General features: G+C 47.0%; 2 protein-coding genes across 4 annotated transcripts in view; both read left to right on the plus strand.

The window, feature by feature from the left end:
• Positions 1-15566, plus strand: part of Cops3 (COP9 signalosome subunit 3) — a 29288-nt gene extending 13722 nt beyond the window's left edge. For 2 of the 3 annotated variants that reach the window (XM_052757367.1, XM_052757369.1), the window contains 6 exons: positions 819-959; positions 2844-3017; positions 6108-6194; positions 10607-10720; positions 12353-12433; positions 12715-13023. In XM_052757367.1, coding sequence (XP_052613327.1) covers positions 819-959; positions 2844-3017; positions 6108-6194; positions 10607-10720; positions 12353-12433; positions 12715-12768 — 651 coding nt within the window. In that variant the 3' untranslated portion in view covers positions 12769-13023. Of the gene's footprint in view, positions 1-818; positions 960-2843; positions 3018-6107; positions 6195-10606; positions 10721-12352; positions 12434-12714; positions 13024-15061 lie in introns of those variants that run through there. The other variant, XM_052757368.1, reaches the window with a different exon arrangement.
• Positions 15567-22326: 6760 nt separating this feature from the next.
• The window catches only part of Flcn (folliculin), a 19778-nt gene continuing 14624 nt past the window's right edge, over positions 22327-27480 (plus strand). Inside the window, exons 1-3 of the mRNA XM_052757366.1 lie at positions 22327-22457; positions 23617-23723; positions 27116-27386. Of these exons, the coding sequence (XP_052613326.1) occupies positions 27138-27386 (249 nt within the window). The 5' untranslated portion in view covers positions 22327-22457; positions 23617-23723; positions 27116-27137. The remainder of the gene's footprint in view (positions 22458-23616; positions 23724-27115; positions 27387-27480) is intronic.

A 27480-nucleotide genomic window follows, 5' to 3' on the forward strand; every position in this document is an offset into this window, starting at 1 on the left:
CAACCTAGGAAAGGTAGTGGAAACCACTGAATTATATACTTCAGAGGTGTAAATGTTGGGCCGGGCAGGGACGCACGTCTCTAATCCCAGCACTCAGAAGGCAGAGCCAGGTCTCTGTGAGTTCCAGGCCAGCCTAGTCTACAGAGTGAGATCCAGGACAGGTTCCAAAACTACACAGAGAAACCCTGTCTTGAGAAAACAAAAAAACAAAAAAAAGTGTAAATTTTGTACTGTGAGTTATATATCAATAAAGCTGCCACAAGCCACAAATGCTGGCTGGCAATATGCACAGGAGCTCGGTAGGCACTTCTTGATTTCCAGGGCAGCCATGGGCCATAGCAAGTATCTATCTCAAAAAACCCCAAAGGTGTTATATACTGAACCTGGCAGGGCAGACACCTTGATCAAGATTGTTTTCCCAGAGTGAGGCTTCTCCATTGTGTTGGGCATGAGCCCGCCTACACCGTTTAGCAACTGCAGAAAACTCAGAGCAGACTTCGAGGTAGCTGGGGACTGTTCACACCCCCTTTAAATAGTGGCTCAGCAGGTAAAGGTACTTGCCCAGCCTCTTGACTGGGCTTTGGTCCTAAGGGCCACATGGTGAGAAGAGAGTCATTCCCACGGATGGGTGTGTCCTTTGACTCTAAATAGTCACTGGTGTATGCACATGTTAACACACAGCAAATAAATAGATGTAATAAAAATATCCTAATATAATGGATATTTAAGTCTTATTGTTTTATAATAAAATGATGCATGTTGGTGTTTCCTGCTACATTATGCCATCTCTTCACACTACTCATTCTTCTTTTGCTCAGGCTATTACTACTCCGGCCATGGCAGTCAGCCATATTATGTTGGAATCATATAAAAAGTATATTTTAGTGTCTTTGATATTACTTGGCAAAGTACAACAGCTGCCTAAATACACGTCTCAAATTGTGGGTAGATTTATTAAGGTAAGTTTTAAAAATAAAACTGATTTTCTTACATTCTATATTAGTTTGTATGTGAAGACATTGTAACAATGCAATCTTGTAAAGCCTGTTTCCAGGCCCTGCTCTGGACTTAGACTGTAGATGTTTAAGCTCTTGTGGTGGGGGGATTTGTATGTTGTATTTCTTTATTACATTTTAGTCAATCTATTGCAAATGTAGTTCTGATTTGATTGAACTTTAATTTATTCAAACGTTGGGATGTCTTACTGAAGCTCTACTTAACTACTGTCTTGTTCCAGGTCTCCCTGACAGCCAAACTTTGGGACAAGGTTTAAAAATAAAATAAATAATGAATTGGTTTTTTGTTTTGTTTTGTTTGTTTGTTTGTTTTAAAGTGCATATAGAAAGAGGGTTGGGGAGATAGCTTAGTTGATAAAGTACTTGGCGTGAGTTTGATTCCTAGAACCCATGTGAAAAGTTGAACAAGGCAAAACCAAGTGGTTCCTAGGGCTCACTAACCTTAGGCGAGTCTCAGGTCCTACTGAGACATTTTGTGTCATCAAATAAGTGGATAGCTCCTGAGAAATTACACATAAGATGGACCTCTGGCCTTCATTTGGACACATGCATGTGTGTGCACATGACAAATACATACATGTGGGCTGGGGACATAGCTGAGGCCTGGCATGCTCAAGACCCTAGGTTCAATCTCCAGCTCTGCAAAAATAATAAATACCATATGCTCATGACTTCTTTTTATTTCACTTATTTTTCTTTCTTTCTTTTGTTGTTTGTTTTTGTTTTTTGGAGACAGGGTTTCTCTGTAGCTCTAACTGTCCCTGGAACTCTATAGACCAGGCTGGTGTCGAACTCAGAGATCTGCCTGCCTCTGCCTTCCAAGTGCTGGGATTAAAGGTGTGCACTTCCACCACCAGGCTATGACTTCTTTTTAAATTGAGCAGTTGCAGAGTTAGGAGATTGCAGTGCTTTTGATAATAATGTCACTCTATCATAAAACTCAAAATTTTAAGGCTGGGCATGATAATGCACACCTTTAACCCCAGTACAGTACTCAGGAGGCAGAGCCAGTCGGATCTCCGGGAATTTGAAGCCAACCTGGTCTATAGAGTTCTAGGATAGCTGGTGCTCCATAGAGTGACCTGTCTCAAAAAAAATAAAAAGACCCTCAGAATTTTAGGGACATCAATCCGATATCATGCTGATTTGTTGACAAATGGCCACCTGAACTTTGCCTGAGAGCTCCTCATGGCTTTCAAGACTCCACTGCCTTGTCCCCCACAAAAGGGGAAGGTAGCTAAAAGTGCTCCATGGGAAAGTGATGAGTGTGATCCTTTTAGGGGAGACATACTCAGAGCACCATTGAGAGCTACTGAGCTCTCTAGTGGCCCCTGAGCAGACAGTAGACCTGCTGTAGGAGAAATGCCTTTTGTAAAGTGATTGTCTTCTAAGCTCGAGGGTACTCCAAAGAATTAGTTAACTTATTGTAATGCGGATGGTAAGACAAGACCAGTCAGAGGTGCGTTTGAATCAGTTTCAGTCTGATGGTGGTGCTTGGGCCCTTCTACATTCTTTCTGCTCTGCCCAGTTCCTAAATGGAAATAGCAAATTGTCCTGTTGGACCTGGTAGAGAATGTGGGGTGAGAGGCAGTTGGGAATAATGATTTTGACTTCATTTTTCTCATTTAACTTACCAGTACAAAAAGTAGAACCACTGATAGAGAAAAGATGTGTGTCTTCATAAGTTATTAATAATAAATTATTTCTTAGTGGATTTCTGTCCTTGGTCTTAAAAAGAGCCATTTGTTTTAGATGAAGTGGAACTTTATGATAACATGCATTGTATGGTCTCAAAACATACTGCTATAATTTTTTTCTTACCTCTAGCCTCTCAGCAACGCTTACCATGAGTTAGCACAAGTTTATTCAACCAATAACCCGTCGGAGCTCCGGAACCTGGTGAACAAGCACAGTGAAACTTTCACTCGAGATAACAACATGGGTCTGGTGAAGCAGTGCCTGTCATCTCTCTATAAGAAGAACATTCAGAGGCTAACAAAGGTGAGGCAGGTGCTGCCCCCTGGAGGTGGCTCTGGCTGTTCTTGGACCTGGTTTCCTTTCCTTTTCCTCTTCAGCACAGAGGAAGCAGGTACAGGATAAAGTGTGGCAGGATTTCTACACTAAGAGAGAATCTGTTGCAGCTGGGTTCTTAGAAAGAGTTTGATTGATACCTTTTGGTCTTTTCAGGGCTAGAGCAGGGTATTTGAGAAGAGGAGCAGGTGAAGAGGAAGAAAGGTAGGCGATACGGCTACACTGGGAGGCAGAGAAGTAGCCCTGAAGGGGTCATCAGTTCTAAGTGGGGAATGGCGGGTGGCTAGGGATCACTGGCCTTGAACTTCTCAGGCTGTGCTGATCTCTGCTTAGACTTGAGAAGACTGACATTACCATCTAGGCCAGAGTTAGACTAGCCACATGCGGTTAAGTCATAGGATGTAAGGAGCTTTTTATTTATTTATTTAGACAGGATTTTGCTATGTTGCCCAAGTGGGCCTTAAACTCATGATCCTCCTGCCTTAGTCTCCAGAGTGCTGGAGTTACAGGTGTGCTCCACCGTGTCCCATCTTCATTTTTATGTTGAAGGGTTCTGATGATAAGAAATGCCTGCTGGGCCTAATGGTATATGCATATAGTCCTAGCTACTTGGAAGGCTGATGAGAGAGGATTCTTAAGGCTAGCCTGAGCAGCATAGCAAGACTCTGACTCAAGAGGGGGGAAAGAAGAAAGAAATACGCTCTTTATAAGTGTTTGAACTGTGAAGAGAAGCATATAAATTTAAATCTCCTGTTTAAAAAGTGGATGCTGGGGCTGGAGAGGTGGTTCAGCGATTAAGAGCATTGACTGCTCTTCCAGAGGACCTGGGTTCAATTCCCAGTACCCACATTGCAACTCACAGCTGTCTGTAAATCCAGTTTCAGGGGACTTGACACCTTCACACTTAGATACATGCAGGCAAAGCAAGTGCACATAAAATAAAAATAAAATGTTTTAAAAGTGTATGCTCAAGGAATAGGAATTCTACTAAGAGAAGCTTAAATAGCACTTGGCTCTTGGTAAGGAGTATGCTCATAACCTGGCAGTGACAGCTGGTGAAATGATAGGGTCCCGTTCCCAGGCTCTGCCCACATCATCAGTAGCTGGTAGTAGGAAAAGTTATAGGAGCAAAATCAAGCTGTAGCCAGGATGCCCAGCAGCAGCAGAAAGTGAGGGTGGATGCTTTTGGATGAGAAGCTAAAGAAGCAGAGTAGGGAATTAGGCAGGTGGAGGTAGACAGGCCATTGGGGACACAGGGTCTGGAGGAGAAGACGGAGTAAGGAGCTGTCACTGATTAGCAGGAGGAATTCCTCCCAATAGTCTAGACTCTACAGAGAATAGTGATAGCTTCCTGATTCAAAGAAGTCAGCAGAGAATTGGTAAGAGGTTGATTTGTAAGAGGAAAATGAAGACTGTGACAAAGGACAGCCTCTCAGAAAAGTTGAGAAACAAATGTAAGCTGTCAGCTGGACAAACCAACTGAAATCTAATGTGGTTGGGTATGGTGGCATGCCTGGGACTCCAGCACTTGGAAGGCAGAGGTAAGCAGATCTCTTGAGTTCAAGGCTAGCCAGGGCTACATAGTGAGACCCTGTCTTGAAATGTATGCAGGCATTGCTATGAAAACCATCAGTTACAGTTGACACTGTGATCCAGTTACCAGCTTGTACTTTTGAGGTGGCTGTATAGTCAAATGTTTTCTAGTTAAGATAGGGTAATCTGGAACAAAATAAGCACACAAAAGAAAAATAAAATGTTAAGAAAAAAGAATCGAATCAAATAAGGAGGCTCTTAAAGTGGTGAGGCCAAGCTGAGACAAGTGGCTCATAACTCATTGTGTTCTGGGTCCTTCGTGTGCCAGCAAATGGTAGGTCATGAAATACTGAGTTCATGAGCACTCTTCAGGACATCTGGAGGAGGACCACCACAAAGTGAGGTAGGCAGGACAGTGTCCATCCAAAGGGAGATCTCTGATGGTGGTAGTCACACTTGGCATCAGGTGCTAGTACCAGAGTAATAGTAGCAGACAAGAGAAAGGAGTTTCTACTTAAATGAAACCTCTTTCTTACTAGAAAATCAGAAAGAAGCTGTTCATAGAAGCCTCAGCAGATAGACCATGCATGCATTAATGTTAGTGATGGAAACCCTGTCCCAAGGTGACCAGGTATAGGAATTGTTGAATGGGGGTTTTACCTGCCACATCCATTGTAGAGGGGTTACTTTTCTGTCACCGTGTCTGGACATTGGTTGGTTTTGTTTTTGAGACAGGGTCTCACTGTGTAGCCCTCTCTGGCCTAGAACTTGCTAATGAGACCAGGCTAGCCTTGAACTCACAGAGATCCACCTGTCTCATCCTCCTGAGTGTGTTTAAACATACCTGGCTGGACATTAGGTTTTAGATTCCTCTCATGTCTCTTCTCTGTGTTTTTGTGAAGACAGTTACCTATAAGGAGCATGCCAGTCTCCCCTTTTTTCATCAGTATGTCCTGAGCCTCTTTCCATAGCAACCTAAGCCTGTATCACAGATACTGCAGGTACTCTCCCACTAGCTGACCAGTGGAAAATGCAGCCTTAGTATGGTTTTCCTAATGATGTGAGAATGAGCATTTCTCTATGAGAATGTCACTTTGACTTCCTTTTCCACGTTTGTGTAGTCCTTAATACTTGACTTTTCTCTTATTTATAAAACAGGCCATTCATGTATAGGGAATTAACTGTTTCTGGTTACTCCTCTGGAGAGTGACCGCTGAGACCACTGGTTTCATTCATTTCAAGTGGTTTTTAAACATTGACTGGTTTTGTATGTGTGTACTTGTACACATGAGTGGAAAGCATGTGGAGAATAACACATGGGAACCAGTTATCTCCTTCCACCATTTGAGTGTCGGGACTGAACTCAGGTTGTCTGTCAGGCACCGTTACTCAGTGAGACATCTCGTCAGCCCACAAGTCACATTCACAAAGATTTATCTTATATAGCAATGGAAATAATGCAGAACACATTCAGTACATAGTTTTTTTTCCATTTCTATGTGTGATTAATTGACTTCTGACTTGCAGACCTTTTTAACACTATCGTTACAAGATATGGCAAGTCGTGTGCAGTTATCTGGACCTCAGGAGGCAGAGAAATATGTTCTACACATGGTAAGTATGTTTTAAAAGTTTTAACTAGTGGATTTTTGTTCTTATAAAAAGCAGTGGGTGTAAGGCGCAAAGTTACACAGAGAAACCCTGTCTCGAAAAATAAAAAAAAGTAAATAAAAAAAAAATTAAAAAAAAAAAAAAAAAAGCAGTGGGTGTTCATTATGAAAAAATAAGAGGTTTTCAAAAAGTGAATATTCAAAGTCAACCACTGTTGACATTTCGGTCTGTTTCCTTAAGTCAGATTCCCTAGTCATGGCTGCATTACTGCAGAGAAGTGAATGAGACCAGCAACTTTTTAGAAAGTTTAGAAAGGATGATGTAGCTCACATTTTGGGTCCAATATGAGGTGGTCTTATTGGTCGGCCTTTGGTGAGGGTGGCACATGATGATAGGAGCCCAATATGAGGTGGTCTTATTGGTCGGGCCTTTGGTGAGGGTGGCACATGATGATAGGAGCATATGTAAGGAGCAAACTAGAAGAGAAGGACTGGGGTTTCACAATTCCTTGCAAAGATACACCCCTAGGGCCCTCCCACTAGGCCTTACCTCCTAAAGTTTCTGCTCTCCAAATAGTACCTACCACCCTGTAGACAAAGTTTCAGTCACAGTGAATCCTTGAGGACACTCAGACAGTTAAATGTACTTGTACAATATACACCATGGTTGTATCCAGTTTAAGTTCCTTATTTATTATATTTAAGTCAATTGAAATTTCCCTGAAATATTTCAGATATAAAAAACATAAAGTAGTGCTATTATGCTGATCTGTGATAGTATCATTTGATTACAAGTATGTATGCTGAAACACCCTCAACATCAAGAAAGTCTTGCCAATAAATAAATAGTAGCTGAAGCAGTGTGCTCTGCCGTATTGATTTCCATTCTCAGTCAAGTCCCATCCCTCCTTGTGGGCAGTATCAGTCTGGCTACACGTGGCAGTAGAACTGACAGACTGCTAGGACAGACACACACACGTGGCAACCAGCTTACATCATAAACGTTTAGGGCTAATGATTTAGAGGGCTTGTTGCTCTTCTAGAAGACCTGAGTTCAGTTCTCAGCATCCATGTCTAGCACCTCATAACTGCCTGTAACTCTGGCTGGCCTCTGAGGGCACCTGACATGTGGCACACACTTACATAGACATATACACATAAAACAAACCTTTAAAAGACTTTGCGGCCCTGGATGACAGGCTGGTGAGGCAGGGTTCTTAAGCTACCATTTTACTAGGTAATGTGCATAAAGGTACACTTAAATGGGTATTCCACTGCATACATTTTCTCTCTTAAAATTTATTATTTTGTGTGTGGGTGTTTTGTCTGCACCACATGCATGCAGTATCCCCAGAAGAGGACTTTGGATCCCCTCAGACTGGAGTTCTAGACTGTTGTGAGCCATCATGTGGGTGCTGGGTATTGAACTTGGGTTTTCTGGAAGAACAGCCGGTGCTCTTAACCACTGATTCATTGCTCCATCCCCCACTAAACACATTTTCAAAAGATGAAGATATCCATGAAGGGACAAAATATAGCCAGCTTCCATCCCTAGCCCTAGCTAGAAAGTTCGGTGATGTTCTGACTTCTAACAGCTTGTTTGGTTGTTTATTTCAAGCTTTATCTGAAAGGTGGATGATGCATGCTTTGTAAGAGCCATGCATGTAGATGTATTTGTAGTTCTTCTCTTTTCAGGCTGTAGTGTCACGCTGCCCTTCCATTCTAACTATGTGGCATCGAGATCATTTTCTATTGTGGGTTACAAAAAGTGCTGTTGTGGTGAACCATAGTCCGGATAGAATTTAAGTCTGCAGTAACTTACATCTATTGTTAGAGAACTCTGAATTCTATTAATATTCTTTGGGCTGGAGCTGCTATCTCGTTAACCTCATCTACTGTCTCTTCCAAGGCAAAGAATGACCATTTTAGACAGCTTGTTCCATTGCTCACAAGTGAGCCAAACAGTAGTCACACTGGAAAGCTGGGCACAGTGGCTCATTCTGTAATTATAGCAGTCAGGAGCTTAAAGCAGGAGGATTGTTATGGCATCTGGCTATGTTGGGTTTCCTAATGGGTGGTTGAGTGGGTTATAGGTCAGCCCTGCCTATAGAGTGATACCTTGTTTCAAACCAGAACAAAGACCATGGAGTATTTTTAGGGATCAAAATAGCTATCAGGACTTCTGTTTGCTACTGTTTTTGTAACTTTGTGGTCAGGATGTGGTTGTGTCAGTGAGATAAGTCCCCAGTCACTGATGTAACTAAAACAGTGACAGACCTTGAAATTACGTTGAAATCAGCAGTAGTAGAAAAGATTGCAGAAAAAGCAGAGCATAATTTCCACTGATGAAACAAAAGCATGTTGTAGCCTCATGTTTTAAAATGCAGAAGTAATAGAAATCATGACTCAGCTCTTGAGGCAGGGTCAGGTCGGTCCTGTGAGTCCAAGACCAACCTCGTCTACATAGTGAGTTCAGGCCAGCCAAGACTGTAGAGTGAGATCCTGTCTCAAGACAGTAGCAACAGTAAAAATAAGAAGAAAAATAAATTATGTGACTATGACACACCGTTTAAAAATGCAAGGGCAGAGCTGGGCACAGTGCCACACACTTGTCATCTCAGCACTAGCAGAGCGTGGCTGAGGCAGGAGGGTCTCTAGTTCTAAGCCAGCCTGGGCTGAAATATATATAAATATATAAAAGATTCAGTCTCAAAAACACAAATCCACCATGAAAAAGAAAAAGAAAGCAAGCTGAGACTGGAGCCCAGTGCTGTAGTACCCACCTGCCATGTGTGAAGCCTGGCTTTAATCTTCAGCTCTGCAGATGGAAAAAGGAAGATGGAGCCCTAACATTAAATAAACTGAGACAAAAAAAGAACCTATAAGATACATTGCTGTGCCAGGCGGCGTTGGCATACACCTTTAATCCCAGCACTCAGGAGGCAGAGCCAGGCAGATCTGTGAGTTTGAGGCCAGCCTGGTCTACAGAACAGATCCAGGACAGGCTCCAAAACTACATGTAGAAGCCTTGTCTCAAAAAAAACAAAAAAAAGATACGTTGCCATTATAGAAAATATCTAATTCAAGCTGTACATAGGATTGCACATGTGTAATCCCCAGTACATGGAAGGTAGAGATAGGAGAATCAGGAGTTCAAACTCATCCCTTGGCTACATAGAGTGTGAGGCCGTATTGGGCTACATGAGATCCTGTCTCAAAAGAAAAAAGATTGGTACAGGCACATTCATAGAGAAAAAGCAGGTTAGTGATTGCCAGGCTGGGAAGATGAAGGCTAGGGAATGGCTTCTGGTGGGTGAAGGTCTTGAGACAGTTGCAGATGTTTAGGAACTAAGTAGAGGTGGTGACTGAAAACAGTTAAATCCCAATGAATTGTTGACTTGAACATGATTAACGAAGGGGCTGGAGAGATGGCTCAGTGGGTAAGAGCATGATGGCTGCTGTTCCAGAGGACCCTAAGTGGTGGCTCACAACTGTCTGTAACTCCAGTTCTCAGGAATTAGAGGTACTCTTCTGGCTCTGCTGGCACTTGCACTCCTGCAGTGCTATAAATAATAAAATATTTACTACACATAAATAATAAAAATGTTTTAGAGCACAATGATATAATAGTTCGTTAAGCCAGCATGGTGGTGGCATGTGCCTATAAATCCAGCACTTGAGAGGTGGAGGCAGAAAGATCTCAAGCTAAAGCCAGCCTGGACTATAAAGTAAAACTCTGTCTCAAAGAAAACCAAATAAATAAATAAAAAACATGAGAGTGTTAGGCCTGCCTTTAATCCCAGATATAGGCAGGTCACTGTGTTTGAGGTTGTCCAGGTCTACATAATGAAGTCCAAGCCAGCTATAGCTACATAGTGAGACCCTCTGTCAATAAATAAGGGAGAGAGTGAGAGGAGAAGGGAGAGACAGAGGTATGGAGGTAGGTAAAACAGCCACGGGGAGATTGTATATGCGAGTGTCAGCTTTCATCTTCTTGGCATCTATCTGTAATGATGCCTAGCATATAGCATTTAGTCAACACTGAATAGATAGATAGTGCTTAAAATGCGTGTGTAATTGAGCTGGAGAGATGGCTCAGGGATTAAGAAGAGAACTTGCTCATCAAAAGGATGTGGGTTTGAGTCCTACCACCCACAGAGTGGCTCACAGCCATCTGTAACTAGTTGCAAGGGTTACTCTACAGGCAAAACATCCATACGTATTTTTTTCTTTTTTTTTAAGTAGCCAGCCTGTGACCTAGATCCAGTGTCTGAGACAGAAGGGTCGTGAGTTTGAGGTGTGTCTGGGTGACACGGCAAGACTTATGCGTTGCTTTTCGACCTTTGGTTATATCACTGACTATATATTCCGAGTCAGGTCTAAACTTTGATGGTTTCCTTCTTTTTCTTTTTTTAGATAGAAGATGGGGAAATTTTTGCAAGTATTAATCAGAAGGATGGTATGGTCAGTTTCCATGATAATCCTGAAAAATATAATAACCCAGCCATGCTTCATAACATTGATCAAGAGGTAAGCGATTTGCCTGGGCTCCCCCCCCCCCCCCCCCCCCGCCCCGGCCCCCCACTGGATTTCTCTGTGTAGTTTTGGTGCCTGTCTTGGAACTTTTTCTGTAGACCAGGCTGGCCTCGAACTCACAGAGATCTGCCTGGCTCTGCCTCCCAAGTGCTGGGATTAAAGGCTTGCACGACCACCGCCTGTGTTTGGGCATTTTTGATGGGTGATTGAGCTGCTGTATTGAAATGCTCCTCTGCTCCAAAGTAGTGTTTTATAGGCAGTTCCCAGCCAGTGGACACAGTTCTTGCAATGTTAATTTCAAAGTGACTGCTGGGAACTCTTCTCGATTGATTGGATGCGTATACTAAATGGTAGGATAGATTTTCTAAATAGATTACCAAAAACTAATTTAATTCCAAAAACATTCAAGGGATCTAGTGTTTAACTTGTGCCTGACTGCCAGTGTGTGGACTTGTCTCTGTGGACATTGAGGTGGGAGATCAGAAGGCATCTCCCATGTCAGCAGCAGCAATATCCTGGGCATCTAGAAGAGGGGTGCCGTGTCAGAAACATGGTCCACAGCCATGGGCTGCCTTGTGTGTGAGGGAGGGCCTGCTGCTCTTAAGGGCTGCTTTGGGGTCTGGGAGTAAGTTGGTTCATCTGGACCTTGGAGGAAGGAAATGAGTAAGGTCATGTTACATAAATTAAAAGCTGGCTCTGCGTGGCTGCCTGTGCCTTTAATCCTGGTGTTTGGGAGGCAGATGACTGTGAGTCTGAGGCCAACCTGGACTACATAGCAAGACTGAACACTAGAACCAACAACAAAATTCCCAGGATAGTGCTGGAGAGATGGCTCAGAGGTTAAGAGCAATGGCTGATCTTCCAAAGGAAGGACCTGAGTTTGGTTCCTAACACCCATAAGCAGCTTGCAACCATCTGTAACCCCAGTTCTAGGGGATCTCATGCTCTTTTTACCTCTGCAGGAACTGCACACAAATGGTTCACTTAGTGCACTTAAGTACTCATACATTTTTTTTTAAAAGAAAAATCCCAGGAATCCTAAAAAATAACACATAGTAAAAAGTGGAACTTTATTACTTTTTTTTCTTTTCTTTTTTCTTTTTTTTTATAATTTCTGGATATCAAAATGTCACCTAAAATGTTACCTTCATTTGGAACTGGCAAGATTGCTCAGCGGTTAGAGGCATGTGCCATCAAGCCTGACCACCTGAGTTCAGTTCCTGGGACCTACATGGTAGGAGGAAAGAACCTGACATCTGCAGGTTTTCCTCTGACTCCACAGATGCACCATGGCACATGTGTTTGTGCTTACATGTGTGCACATATACACAATAAACGTGTGCGTCCGTGCGTGTGCGTGTGTGTGTGTGTGTGTGTGTGTAAAATCGGTTTCAGTGAGGCAGATGCTGATGGGTTTGACTGCAGGTATTGATTCAACTCTGGGATATTGAGTAGTATATAGTACATGTATTTACTTTTTGAATCCACATATTTTGACTTCAGAAGCCCTTAGCTGAGGGTTTCAGATCAGTGACTGTGAGTCTCTGGCCCCCCACTACAGTCGGTTACAAAGTCTGTGACTAACCAAAGCCCCTTGCTGACCATGGTTCTCTGGCTCTTGCACAGATGCTAAAGTGTATAGAGTTGGATGAACGGCTGAAGGCCATGGACCAGGAGATCACAGTGAATCCCCAGTTTGTTCAAAAGGTAAACAAGGGTCTTCTCATTTGAAATGGGTGGACACAGAGGGATATTACCACATTAAGCACAAAAACGTAATTTCATTTATTAAACAGAAGTTCACTGTTGTTAAAAAGCAGTACCCATAAGTTCACAGAGGTGCTTGTCAGGAACTGCCTGTGAGTGTGGCGAGGGAAGGCCCAGGTGGCTTTCCTGCAGGGCAGACAGGCCGAGTAGCTGGCATGCCTGCTTTCCCAAGAGTCCTGATAGAGTCGGTCACAGCACACCAATTGCCTTCCCCTTCGCAGAGTATGGGCTCACAAGAAGATGATTCAGGAAACAAGCCCTCCAGTTTCTCTTGAAACTAACGCCATCCTGAGCTAACAGAATTGTCACCTTGGCCTATGAAGAGGGCAGCAGGAAGTACCATGCCAGTCCCACGCCGGTTCCACCTGGACATTGAGAAATTCAGTGTTAACATCTTCAGTCCTATTGCTTTCAGAAAACCAGTCTCTGCAAAAGAAAGAAAACAAAAATCAAACTTTAGAGTCTGTTGTGGATTTATTTATCCTCAGATTATTGTTATTATTGCATTAAAGTTACCTTTTTTGTTGTAATCCCTTGAATGTTAGTGTGTGCTCTCTACCACCTTCCCCTCTGCAAAGGGTTTTGGTTTGGTTTGGTTTGGTTTTTTTTCGAGACAGGGTTTCTCTATAGTTCTGGCTGTCCTAGAACTCACTCTGTAGACCAGGCTGGCCTCGAACTCAGAGATCCACCTGCCTCTGCCTCCTAAGTATTAAAGGAGTGTGCCACCACCGCCCGGCTCCTGCAAAGGTTTTAATGATACATCCATTGTGAGTGGAGATAGTTGGTTGGGAGAGTGAGTGGGATCTACACTGCAGCATCGGAATTCCTGGGTTGGTGGCAGTGGGTGGGACTGTGAGGTGCTGTTGGCTCTCAGCACTTCCTGCCATGTGTGCAGTGTTCTGCCGTCCTGGGGCCTTTTCCTGTCTCTAATTTTCTTTTTGATTGTATTTTATTTTGTGTGTGTATGTATTGGGGGATTTATTCTCCTCCTGCCCTGTGGGTCCTGGAGAATGAACTCAGATTGCCAGGCTTGGCATTCAGTGTGCCTTACCCACGGAGCCATTAAACAGCCCCTTTTCTTCTTGAAACATCTCGGGTCCTCTGCCGAGATGTTTGGATTTTGTTCTAGCCTCATTACCCCTTGGCCAGAAGTCCTTGAGCTAGCCCTCTGTGGTGGTAGAGAGTACTGGTGAAGTGTGGTCCTATTAAAGCGCAATAAATTTGGTCTTTAAGGGGGTAAGTGGTAAGAACAAGCACGAGGGCCTCAGCCATACCTGAGCATCCATGTGGAAAGCTGGGCATGACTGTTCAACTGCAGCAAAGAGAGCTGGTTCCCAGGAGCTCACTGGCCAAGCAGCCTGGCCAAAGGGTGTGAACGTGCTTCAGCGAAAGGCCCCAAGAAAGTGAGGTAGAGAGCTGTGGAGAAGATAGTCGAGGTCTTCCTTTGGTCTCCGCGTGCATGCACGTGGGCACACACGTGCAACACACCGATTTTAGAAAGAGCAGTGAGATGGCTCAGCACTTGCTCTGTAGCCTGATACCTTGAGTTTAGTTCCTTGATTTTAATCCTCACATAAAGTGGGAAGAACTGATTAGAGTTGTCGGCCTCCACATGAGTGCTGTGGTAGGTACATGCCTACAATGCCACACAATAATACATTCTTTAAAATATGTACCATATTGGTCTATAAATGTTAGTTCTTTGGATTTGTACAGGGGTAATACTATTAAATATCATTATAGAAGCGTATTCTAAATAGTGAAAGAGTACAGTAATTTCTCTATGGGCTGTGGTAAGGCTAAATGATAGAACATCCACCTAGCAGGCATAAAGTCCTGGGTTCCATCCCTAGCACTAAATAAACACATTTTTTTTCTTTAAAAATACCAATCAGGCCAGTGAGCTGGCTCAGTAGGTCACAAGGTTCTTCTGGACAAGCCCAGTGAATTGAGTTCAAATGACAGGATCCACAATGTGGAAGGAGAGAACAGACTTCTGTAGCTTGTCCTCTGTTGTCCCCATGCACAGGTGCCAGGTTCCCCACCACCACCACATGTCATCATTTTTATCACTAGCATGTTTTTTAAGACTCATTGCGCACCCTGGATGGCCAGGAAATACCATGCTGGCCATGAACATAGACATCTGCTTGCCTCTGCCTCCTATGTTCAAGGATTAAAGGCATACACCACCATGCCTGGCTCATTGGCATTTTTTCCAAATGTTTTAAGTGGCAAGTGGCATCTTTGTTATTTATTCATTCATTTACTTACTTTTAGTCCTGGGGATGGAACCCAGGGTCTCCTGAAAGCTAGGCAGGCACCCTAGCCCTAGGCTATATCCCAGTCTACATTTTCACTATTTACAAAACTCAGGGCCAGTGAAAAGGCTCAGCAGGTAAAGGCATTTGCCACCAAGCCTCATTACCTGAGTTCAGTTCCCCCACCCCACATGGAAGAAGGAGGGAACTGATGCCCATAAGTTGTCTTGTCCTGAGCATGCATGCTGTGATGCTGTGGCACACAAGTACATACAATGTGGGTTTGTTTTTTTGTTTTGTTTTGAAGGAAACCCTTGAACTGGCGGGATGCCTCAGTGTGTAAAGGTACCAAGCCTGAGAACCTGAGTTCAGTCTCAGAACCCACATGGTGGAAGGAGAGGACGTGTTCACTGACTGCCACACTCGCACAGTGGCGTTCTTGCACATGGCGCACACATAAATGTCAAAAGAAAAATTTAATGAAACTTGAATCTTCCGAGTCCTGTAAAGTAGACCCACACTGGTAGTTGACCTGTCCTTGCAGGTCCTCTGGATTTGATAAGCCAATAGTGACAACTTTAGACTCAGATTCTCTTCCATTATTAATATTGCTTATAGCTGGCATCTTTTAGGTTTGTGTATACCTGTGTTTTGGAAAGAGGACATATTTAAAGGAAGTTATCTTCTGTTTGTGTAGTGAACTGTGGACTCGTTTTTTTAAAAAGCTGAATTTGAGCAGTATTTATCAGAATCTGAAATTAAAATCACCTACAATAGCTTCAAGTGGTGACGAAATAAAGATGCCTGGTAAGAGCCGGGCTGGGTGGTGGCGCACGCCTTTAATCCCAGCACTCGGGAGGCAGAGCCAGGCGGATCTCTGTGAGTTCGAGGCCAGCCTGGGCTACCAAGTGAGTTCCAGGAAAGGCGCAAAGCTACACAGAGAAACCCTGTCTCGAAAAACCAAAAAAAAAAAAAAAAAAAAAAAAAAAAAAAAAGATGCCTGGTAAGGACTTCTAGTGATGTAAATACTATTACATTTGTTTCCCAAGATTGGTTCATTAAAATTCCACATTGCTTGAAAGTTTTTGAGTTCAAAGGGTTGTGCCATCCTCTTTTTAAGATTCTCTTACCTGCTAGCCCACTGACCCTTGTCATCCCTGAACCAGTGTTGGGGGCAAGTGCAGGTGACTTTCGGGTAGTTTTATAACTTTCCTGAGGCCAGACCATCGAAGCATCAGGAACTAGGGCTGTAAGCCAGGCAGGAGAGAAGAGCCACCAGTTGTTTGGATGGTCCCAGGTTCAAGTCACATTCTGCCATGCTCCTAGAAGTAGCCTCAAAGTGCCCTAATGGACTCAAGTCAGGAGGCGAGCTCCCCCTCCCCACTCGGAAGGCAGGGACCCTGTCCTACTAGGCCCCCCCCCCCCCCCCCCCCCCCCGTCAGCCGTGCGGTTCTTTGGGACTTCCCGGGACTCAGGGAGCAGCTCCTCCTCCCCTGGGTGCCACTTTCTTTCCCAGTACCTGGGTGTGGGTTGTAGAATCTGTTTCTCTCCTGGCTCGGGCTCCTTTTGCCAAGTCATTAGGTCCACAGGTTTCATGCCTTGCTCACTTCTGAGAGCATTTAGGACTTCACACCTGTTGCTTAGCATGTTGCTTCTGAGGCTGCCTGTCTTGGCTTTGGAGCACTATCGGGCCCATTTAAATGCATGCATAGTTAAGATGGCCTTCGCTGTCCGTCCTTCAAGGCAATTCTCGCAGCAGATTCCTTTGTGAACATGCTGACATACGAATGCCTGTAGCATCTGTATGATACCAGAGGTTGGCAAGTCTGTACTTAGGGAATTAGGTATGTTGCTGATGTCCAAGATGCCGTCTTGGGTGGGTGTTCATTCGTGGAACTACCAGTTCTCTAAGAAGTTTCAAGTTTGTCTCTCCATGGTAATCTAGCCTAGATTAGTGCCACTCATTAATTGCCCCCAGAATCCAGTATCTGCATTACATTTGTGTTTTCTATTGGATTTGTGCCAAATGAAGCAATAAAAGAGCCAGTCTTTGATTAAAAGTTACAGGGTCATGCTGGGTGTAGTGGCGCACGCCTCTAATCCCAGCACTTGAGAGGCAGAGGCAGGTGGATCTCTGTGAGTTTGGGGCCAGCCTGCTCTACAGAACGAGTTCCAGGGCTACACAGAGAAACCCTGTCTTGAGAACAAAAAAAAAAGTCACAGGAACTACAGAACTTGGTATACAGGCTGTAACCTCTGCTGAGCAGAGTAAGGCAGAAGGATCACAAGTTCAAGGACAGCTTGGGCAGTTTAATGTGACCCTGCCTCAAAAAGTAAAAAGAGGGTTGGGGGCTGGAGAGAGGGCTCAGGGGTTAAGAGCACTGGCTGCTTTCCCAGAGGACCCAGGTTCAATTCCCAGCACCCACATGACAGCTCACAACTGTCTCTAACTCCAGTTCTAGGGGATCTGACACTTCATACCAATGCACATAAAATAAAGTTAAATAAATTATTTTTTTAAAAAAAGGGTTGGAGTGTAATTCATTGGTCGAGTACTTGCCTAGCACATATTCCACCCTGAGTTCCATCCTCAGCACTGCCAAAAAAAGGGGGGGGGAGGGTTAAAGACCCTTAAGTGAATATGCTTGGTTCTTTTTGAAAATATTGGCATAAAGTATTAAAAAACAGTTGGAGCCAGGCAATGGCGCACACCTTCAATCCCAGCACTCAGGAGGCAGAGGCAGGTGGCTCTCTGTGAGTTTGAGGCCAACCTGGTCTACAGAGTGAGTTTCAGGACAGCCATGGCTACACACACACAATTGTTTGGAGTAGGGGAACTGGAACAGTGGCTCAGGGGTAGAAGCACTGGTTGCTCTTACAGAAGACCTGGGTGTGAATCCAGTACTGATGTGATAGCTTACCATCTAAACTCCAAAGGATCCAAGACTCTCTTCTGGCCTCTGTGGACTCCAGGCATGTATGTAATACATACACAAACGTATGTGCAAGCATACGCTTATACACAAAAATAATTTTTCTTTAATCACCTCCAAAGAATGGGTGACTGAGAAAGACAGCAGTGACACACAGGTCAGGCCCAGCAGGAATGAGTGCGCAGTGGACTTTACTGAAATGGCCAGTGGCCTCGTAGCCCTCCTTATCATCACGAAGATAAGGACAGTGTGAATGAGGCAGTAGCTTCCGAAACAAATCCAGAAAAGCAATTCCCAGAGTTAAAACAAACAAACAAAAAAACAACAAAAGAGACAGCAAAAAAAATTGGTCTTAAACCCCCAGAAGCAAGCATTAATCTCAACAGCCCTGGGGCTGGAGAATGGAGCTGTACGGAGATCTTGCCCAGCTCCTGCAGATTTATTCCTAGAGCACAAAGAACACCTGCTACTAAGAGGAAAATGGGAAAAACAAAATCACCAAAGTAAGTATTTTAAAATAAAAGCGGCCATTGTCACTAATTTTAGTTTGTAGAAAGTTTTATAAGTCTTCTACTCATTAGCACAGAGGCAGCTGGCTCCTTCATGAATTCTCATCAACAAAAGTCGGAAAGATTTTTTTCCTGGAACTCACTTTGTAGACCAGGCTGGCCACAAACAGATCTGCCTGCCTCTGCCTCCCGAGTGCTGGGAGGATTAAAGGTGTGCGCCACCACTGTCTGCCTGGAAAGACGTTTTCTTTTAGACTTTGGGAAACATTAGCAACAAGGAGGCTGCAGACACTTAGCCTTTCATCAAGGTCATTCCAGTTATCTGCTATTTGGTCAGGTTTCTTGTGTATTGCAAACCTACCTGAACTCCTGATCCTCCAGTCTCCCTTAGCTTCCCAGTGTGGGATTGCAGCGTGTTTCACCACCCCAGGATTTATGTGGTGCAGGGGATCGAACCTAAGGCTTCCTACACGATAAGCAAACACTACCAAGCTAGAGGGCATGCCTAGCCCCTGGTTATTTTTGGTTTTTGTTTTCTTTGTGAGACAATGTCTCCCATCCAAGTACTAACCAGGCCTGACTGCTTAGCTTCCAAGATCAGATGAGATGGGGCATGTTCAGGTGGTATGGCCACAGTGTCTCATGTCACCCAGCCTAGCCTCAGACTGCAACCCTGGCTCCTGTCTCCACATGTCCAGCTATATTGATGACAGAAATAAGTAAAACTAGGGCCGAGTGTGATGGTTCTTGCCTCTAATCTCAGCACCTAGGAGACAGAAGCAAGGGATCTCTGTGGCTTTGAGGCCAGCCTGGTCTATATAGGGAGTGAGCTCCAGGTGAGCCAGCTCTATACAGTGAGACCCTATTTTTTGAAAACAACTATAAAACTAGAATTCCAAGTCACTTGAATTTGCCCAGAAGTTATCTTGTAACAGCCTCTAAACCAAGTTTACAGAGTCCAATTAATAGGGGTAGTGCCCTCCCACAGCCCCATAGGGAGCTTTTCAACAGTTTGTGATGATAGCTGGCACAGGAGCAGAAGAAAGTAGGCCGGTGGACAGCTGTTGGCGCAGTAAACAACTGCCCAAGACACGTACCTTAGCAGCCAGGAACAGACAGCCTCAAGCGTTTCCCACCTCCAGAGGTACAATGATCTGCAGACCTGATTGTGAACTTCAGGCAACCTTTGGAGCACTGGGGTTCTTCCCTGTCCCAATGGGTTCGATAGCTCTTCCCTGATTGGCCCTCTTTCCACCTTATTTGCATATTCACATTTAAATAATTAGACCTACCGTCATTAGGCACCCTGGAACCTCTATAAATTAAGATATTCTGGATCTGAAGAGCCAGAGTTGCTGCAGAATTCCACAGAGAAGGAAGAGCTGGACGGCTTAAGTGCCTGGTTCTAGGAGCCTTCTGGAGCCATTTTGAGTAACCACGGCCTGGGAACACAGAGTTAGGTTACCCCAAATTAAATGTTCCGAGGTGGAAGCAGTTTCATGAAGGTTTATAGTTTTACAGAATAAAGTCATAAGTCAAGTTTAAAATACATTGTTGGGTACCTCAGAGAGGCAGGTACAACTAGATGGGGGGCTTTTCTATAGGGCCAAGATACTTACTACCTGAGCTTTTGGGTTCGGCTGGTTAATAGACTCCAAAAAGTTTTTTTGTTTTTTTTAAAGATTCATTTATTTATTACGTACGCAGTGTTCTGTTTGCATGTGTCCCTGCAGGCCAGAAGAGGGAGCCAGATCTCATTACAGATGGTTGTGAGCCACCATGTGGGTGCTGGGAATTGAACTCAGGACCTCTGGAAGAACAGCCAGTGTTCTTTTTTTTTTTTTTTTTTTTTGGTTTTTCGAGACAGGGTTTCTCTGTGTAGCTTTGCGCCTTTCCTGGAACTCACTCGGTAGCCCAGGCTGGCCTCGAACTCACAGAGATCCGCCTGGCTCTGCCTCCCGAGTGCTGGGATTAAAGGCGTGCGCCACCACCGCCCGGCTCAGCCAGTGTTCTTAACCTCTGAGCCATCTCTCCAGCCCTCCAAAAAGTTTTTATCTACTTGTTCCGACACAGAGGAGGGCAATGAATGGCTGTTCTGGAGGGCTAGAACCAGCCCGAAATAAGGTAACTAGCTTTTGGACCTGCAATATTCCAATCCCTCTAGGTACTGAAATTCTCATCAGCCAGTTTCCATAGACAAACTTCTTTTCAGTTAGGAGGTTTCCTGTGGCCAAGACTTCTGTGGGAGCTTGCTTCAGCTAGCTTCTGGGACTGGATCAGTGGGTGTCTGGTAGCTGCTTCTGCCTTGGAGACCTGCTGGAGCCTGGAGACGGTGCTCCTGCTGCCCCCTCAGTGACCTCCAGACTTGTTCCAAAATGACTGCTTTTGGTTAGCTGTTCCAGTCCTCTGATTTCCTTCCAGCATATGGTTCTCAGAGCCTTTGCAGAGGTGTGCTGGCTCTTCCTAACATCCCACTGCTATGGAGAGTTCAACCCTGTTTCATTTATATCCTGAGTGGCAGTCCCTTTAAAGTTGTTTTGTCCGGGGGGGGGGGGGGGGGGGGGGGGAGGGGGGGGCCGGGCGGTGGTGGCGCACGCCTTTAATCCCAGCACTCGGGAGGCAGAGCCAGGCGGATCTCTGTGAGTTCGAGGCCAGCCTGGTCTCCAAAGCGAGTTCCAGGAAAGGCGCAAAGCTACACAGAGAAACCCTGTCTCGAAAAACCAAAAAAAAAAAAGTTGTTTTGTCCGGCTTAAGGGTGTTAACCCCAAGTTGACAAGTATCTCCGTTCTTACTCTGCTGTCTGCTTACCCCATTGTTGGAGGAGGGTGGGGGGACAAGAACCTCTTCGGAGACAGGAGGTGGTCTCCACCACTGACTCACAATATCAGAAGTAATTAGATTGGTAAGAATAAAAACTCAAAGGCAATACCTAACATTGTAACTCTACCCTGCACTCCTTGATCTTTACCAGGCTGTAAACAAAGGTGCAAAACACAAGTTTGCAATTTCATTTTTTTTTTCCTCCTGTTCCCTCTCCAACAAAACGAAGTTGTAGAAAAAGAAATCAAACCCCTGTGATTTGAAAAACAAATGAACCTACCAATTACTTCTACTTAGACCATCTGAAACGTCCCCACTTCCTGAGAACCACATTCTGAGCACCTTCCTGGGGTGCACAGCCCCACTGCACACAGCTGGCAGCCTGAGTTCCAGGGTCAAGCCGCAGGCAGGCCAAGAGCTGAATTCTCATCTGTCTTCATAGGAAGGGCCCACGTTATGCACTAATGGCTTTAAAATTCAGTTTTACATAGCCAAACCAATACTCCTTAATGTGTGTGTGTGTGTGTGTGTGTGTGTGTGTGTGTGTGTGTGCGCGCGCGCGCGCGACCCCAGGGCCTTGCGCTTACCATTGAGCAAAACCACAAACACTGAACTGTTTTTTGTTGTTGTTGTTTCTTTTTTCTTTTTTATTAAGAGATTTTCTATTCATTTTACATACCAACCACAAATTCCCCTGTCCTCCCTCCTCCCGCCCCCCAGCCTTCCCCCACAACCCAACCCCCAGTCCCACCTCCACCAAGGCAAGGTCCCCCGAACTGTTTTGAAAGCTAGTTTGCAAAGGTAGGTCGGGCTCAGACCACCGCTGAGCCGCAGTCCCTCTGTCACCAACCTCCCTCCCAGGACCTGTCCGCACCTTCCACTTCTCACGAAGGGGAGAAGCTGACTCCGATCGGCAGCCTAACCGGCGAGGAGTGGAGCCGGGAAAACTCACAGCGCCCTAGGGAAATTCTTCCACTTCCCTTTTCTCTTCTGTAGACACCGGGGTACCCGCTGGCTAATTCTTTCCGACTCTTTTGAAATGTTAGCTTTGACCTCACCCCTGCAGAATGGCTTCTCTCGGCGGCCGGAACCATCTGCGCTTCTCCGCGGGGCGACAAGCGGCGCCCAGGGGCACGCGTGGCCGTGGGGCTTCTGTCCTTGGCGCGGCGGAGCGCAACGCTGCACAGCGTGGCTCCGCACACCCTGGCCATCTGCCCGGGGACGTGGCGCCGCTCGCTTGGGTCGGGAGCTGGAGTTCCCTTCCCTCCGCCGGCCTGCGGATGGTTCGGTCCGGCTGGGTCACGCGCTGGGCTCGGTGCAGGGCCTGCAGACCGGGCGAGCACTCGGCGAGGGGCAGCTCGCTAGGGACGGCCTCGCAGGCCCCGACAGTCACCAGTGGGTTCCGGCCCGGCATCCAGGAGACGGCGAGCGCCCGTGTTGGGTTGGTGTTGGGCTATAGGGCTGAATGGAAGGCGGGGATGGTAAACACCGGGGAGAGGGAGGTGACGGGTTCCACCCCACCCCCCCCCCCCGAGCGGGATCATTGCTTTACTTCTGAGCACCGCTGGCGTCCGTTTTCTAGCAGGACGGCCGTCCTAGGACGCCCCTCGGGCGGCTCTGCCTGCCTCGCTCAGCCACCCCCAGGGCAGGGCAGGGAGGACACCTCACTTCTCTCCACTCTGGCTGGATAATTCGCCCTCGTGTACTGGAAAGAACGTTTAGCTCTGGATTAGCCAGTGGATCGCAGTCGAGGAGAAGCAGCCCTAGGCTTTAGGGAGCTAGGAGGAGGACCTGCGGAGAGGACGGGCTGGCTTTGCAGCTCTTGGGGGCCTGGCACCACCCATGGTGCCCAGCAGAGACAAGTCGCAGCACCAGCACCTGAAGGCCAACAGCCAGTGTAGTTAGTGCTGGAGGTGCAGGGTTATTACAATTGTCATCAAACAGTGGCGAGGTCAGGGCACGTGACACTGTTTGCTAGTGTCAAGTGACTGGGCGCTCCGCTCCGTAAAGGAAATCCTGCTGAAGTTGGCGGCCGTAGTGGAGTGGGGAGTGGTTCTGAGCTGTAGATACATACAGCCCTCTGGCTGAATTTCTTCCCCATTCTGTTCTAGCTAGGGTGGCAGCTGGGAGAAATGAGTTTCCCGTGGGAGACAGTCACAGCTGCTGCTGACTTCAGTGGGGGTCCTTGTAACCCCCTGTTTGCCTACAAGGCACTCTTAGTGGCCTGGTACTGTGAGAAGACAAGAAATAGAGCTGAGGTAAAACCGGGGCACACCAGGGAAGAATGGTGTGGGTACGTTTTGCCAGGCTAAGACGGTGTGGGCCAGCAGCATACATGCACAGCCTGCCTCGAAGAATGTAAGTATGGTGGCGAAGAGACTGTCTTCAGCTGTGAGTGGTAACTGGGAAGGAGGGTGGCTAGGCACACTCCCAGAGGCTTGCTCAGTAAAAATGTGGTAGACGTTGGAATTGGAGAGCTACTGAAGAACTGGCCTCTTCCTGACCAGGATTCAGGTGCCTCGTACAAAACAACCTGAGGAGCTATGAAGACTTTTGCTCTCAGAATTAGGTCTGATTTTTTTTTTTCTTTCTTTTCCCAGAAAACATCAAGTCTTTGAATTCCAGTGCAGTTGCTGCCTCGTCCGGCGGGATTTGTGCATGTTCTGGTCTAGGCAGGATGGCGGAATTGTGATCTGTAGAGTGTAAGGTTCGTATTGATGTTCCACACATGGGTGGTCCTTGGCTAAGGGCTGCTTTCGTGCGCATGCTTTGCTGGGAGGATGCTTATTTCTCTTCCTTGTATGCCCCTGCAAAGATGATACGGCCCCTTCCCCAGCATGCATGCTTCTGTCTTGGGTCCTGACTCCTTTATTTCCCCAGCGTCTTTATCCCATTAGATGAAGCTTGCTTCATCAACTCCCTTGCAGTGGACTTTTCTTCTGTTTATGAGACACTAGCCCAGGCTAGCCCAGGCTGGCCTGGCTCATTCCATGTCGCTGAAGCTGGCTGATTCTCCTGCTGGCACCTTCTAGTGTATGCATTCCAGATGTGTGCCACCATGACCAGCTGTACTGGATCCTTAAGCCATAGTGGTCCATGACCACAATGTAGCAAGCCCTTTGAACCCTCTCTCTGCCTCTAGATTCATAGACTCTGCTTTGACTGTGGTTGTGTCTAAACTCCTTTGATACCTCCAGTTTGTCTGGTTAGAGTGGTTGGTTATCTCTCTGAGCAAGTATGGTGCCTTCCATGTGTTGGGAACTGCAGCGGACACTGAAGGACTGTAGTTAACTAGACAAAGTCTCCACTGATGGGGACATAGCATTTGTGAAGGGGAAACACCAGCACCATAGGTCCCAAAGCCTAGGAGAATGGGAGTTGGTAGGGCGGGGCGGGGCGGGGGTGTCCGTCTACATGAGCTAGTGTGTAAGGACTGGAGTGCTCAGAAAGAATGAGCCAGAATGAGGCCTGCAGCATATTCGGGACTTGTCCCACCAGCTCCTTTGTCTCACACCACAGTGAGACTCTCCACGGGCCAAGGGTCCATCCCCAGTTCCCTGTCTCCTGCTTTAGCACTGTTTGGTCTAACCTGAGAGGACCGGTGCTGCGGCCCCCTGTCAGCTCAGGCAGATGACTGCAGAGACACTAGAGGAGCGTCACCTCAAAGGAGGCAGCTCGAGACAACCAAGTGTCTGTCACCGGCCGCTTGTGCAGGTGCGTGAGCTCCTGCTTTGCCAGCTTCCCGGGCGTGCCATCTGACTGGCCACACCGCCTTGGTCGTATTCATGCCTGACCTTCCAAGGGATGATACCCAAGGAGGTGTCCTCAAAAGAGACGCAGTGTGGGTTCTGGTCAGTGTCTTCTTGCCTATAATTTAGAGACTTAAATGGCCGCACACTGCCTTGAGTGGGACTCTTCTATAGAGCTTTTTTTTTAGATGCAAATATCTTGGAACCCACACACTTCAGATGGTGGCTTTGAGCCCTGTGTGAATGCTCTAAACCTGGCTGGTGAGGCTGTGGACCTGAGCTTGGCTATGGTTGATTTAAATCTTGAGTTGTCGCCTGTGACTGTGGATATGATGGGTGTGGAGAATACAAGGTCACTCTGATCTGCCATTCCAGACCTTTCTCCAGCCAGCCAGTATGGTCTAGAGTGTCCATGGGTCAGGTATGCTGGCCCTGGCTGTCCCTGCCTCTGCCGCTGTGGTGGTCTCTGCTGTTAGAACCCCAAGGACGTTCTTTCTGATCTTGAACACCTTTTCTTGTTTGCTGTAAATCTGAGGACAAATGCCCCTCAGCTGCTCGGCCTGCAGAAGGAGTGAGTTGCCTCCTGGCCTCCACCCTCTTTAGAGGCTCCAGGCTCTGCTCATTTGGGATCGTTTTATCAGGTGGAGATGGGGACTTCCCCAGCACAACAACCTTTTCAGGCTCACCCCGTCCCTTCCAGTGGAGCACCAGTACCCACTCTTTCCTCACTCCTCTACCTTGACGTGGCTCTGTGGGTGATCGGTTTTGAGTGTTTGTTTTTGCTTGTTTGTTTTAGACAGGGTCTTACTCTGGCTAGCCTAGAACTTGCTTTGTAGACTACACTGGCCTCCGCCTCTGGGGCATGCTGGGATTACAGGTGTGCCACCATGCCTGGCTACTACTCCTTTTTGAAATTGTGATAAAACACATGTGACATGACATTGAACACTCCAGGCGTGTGGAAGTTCAGTGGCATCGGCACGCCCACTGTTGGCCAGCCCTCGCCGCCACCCCCCTCAGCTCTGTCATCTGCCCACCTCACAGGGGTCAAGTCCAGCTCCCCCAGATCCCTCGAGTGGGCCAACCAGAGCTTGTCCTGTGTCTGTGTGGTTTCGTTCTTAGGCTCTGTCTAGGCTACAGCAGGTTGTAGGATAGCCTTTCTCTCAAGGCCGAGTGACACCCTCTTTCCTCATTAACGCACTCTGGCCCAGCAGGATGGCGTAGATGGCCCTTCTGTCACCTTGGCCAGCTCTTTCTTCCCGTCTCTGGAGGGCCCCGTGATCTGTGGAAGTCACATGGTCCGTGTCTGAGGCCCTGGCTGCCCCACTCAGTTCTACATGAAGGTGAAAAGTCCCTGCAGACTTCACTCCCAGCGTGTGTGTGTGTGTGTGTCTGTCTGTCTGTCTCCCCACACCCTGCCCCCCCACCCCTCTCACCCCCCCCCACCTGCCCCTCCTTTGTTTCCCCTGTTCCTGCCTTCAGGATCCACAGTCTCACTTCCCTCCAGTGGAGTCTGCCTCTCATTCTGGAAACTCTGGTGCTGTTGGCCTTCCCTCCTGTCAGGGTCACCTGCCTGTGCCCCATCACTCTCGAGTGGTGAGCGGGACTGTCACCTGGAACCTGCAGTCTGCTTTTGCACATTAGCTTTGGAAGATGAAGGCCAGAGCTTACTTGTCTTCGTCAGAACTCTGCGTGTCTTGCCATTTCTAAAACAAACCAGACGCCTGGCTGTGGCCAGATGTTGATGAGATCAGCGTCTGCCCGTAGGTCTGCCCGTCTCCGACCCAGCCCACCTGCTTGGTCTGCACGCTCCGCTCCCTCCAGCTCCACTGGGAACTGTGTAGCGCCCCTCCTCTGGTCCTGCTTCCTCTCAGTTCCCTGTGTGTGCTACAGTGTTGTGTTCCAAGTCTCCGCACACAGGAATGAGATGTGTCTGTCTCTGTAGGTGAGCCCCCCACCCCAGGTGTCCCAGCACTCAGACCTTGCCCCACAGGTGACGACGGATGAAGGACCTTCCTCGGCGCCGATCCTGTTTCTCAATGTCATTCCCCTGGTGCCTACAGATGTGTTTGCTTCCTGGACCTGTTGCAGTCCCAGCGAGTACTTTCTGTGTGGTTGTTGGTTCATACTTCTCTTCCTCTGTCTGTCTGTCCATCCGTCCGTCCATCCCCCTTGTATCTCTCCTGTCCTTGGTGTAACAACAGTTACAGTAGGTGCTCAGCAGTGGGGACATCTCTCCGCCAGGCAGAAGCCTGTCAGGACTCCCTTTGTGGCCCCAGTGTGTCAGGGTCCTTGGCATGATTTCCCAGCATGGACGGGGCAGCCCACAAGTAGCGTCTCTATCCTGCAGGCCTCTGGCATCTCCAAGCACCATGAATGCCATCGTCGCTCTGTGCCACTTCTGCGAGCTCCATGGCCCCCGCACCCTCTTCTGCACCGAAGTCCTACACGCTCCCCTGCCCCAGGGTGCTGGAAGCGGGGACAGTCCTGGCCAGGTTGAGCAGGCTGAGGAAGAAGAGGGTGGCATCCAGATGAGCAGCCGGGTCCGTGCCCACAGCCCGGCCGAGGGTGCCAGCACCGAGTCCAGCAGCCCCGGGCCCAAGAAATCGGACATGTGTGAGGCAAGTGTCTTTGGGACCTTTCTGTGAAAAGGGGGAGCGTGGGAGACCCCCAAGGTCCTGGGAGCATTTTTCTCATCATCCCAGCAGGAGCCCT

Source organism: Peromyscus californicus, unplaced genomic scaffold (genome assembly GCF_007827085.1).
Source record: "Peromyscus californicus insignis strain IS unplaced genomic scaffold, ASM782708v3 Scaffold_3__1_contigs__length_106647218, whole genome shotgun sequence".
Lineage (NCBI taxonomy): Eukaryota > Metazoa > Chordata > Mammalia > Rodentia > Cricetidae > Peromyscus > Peromyscus californicus.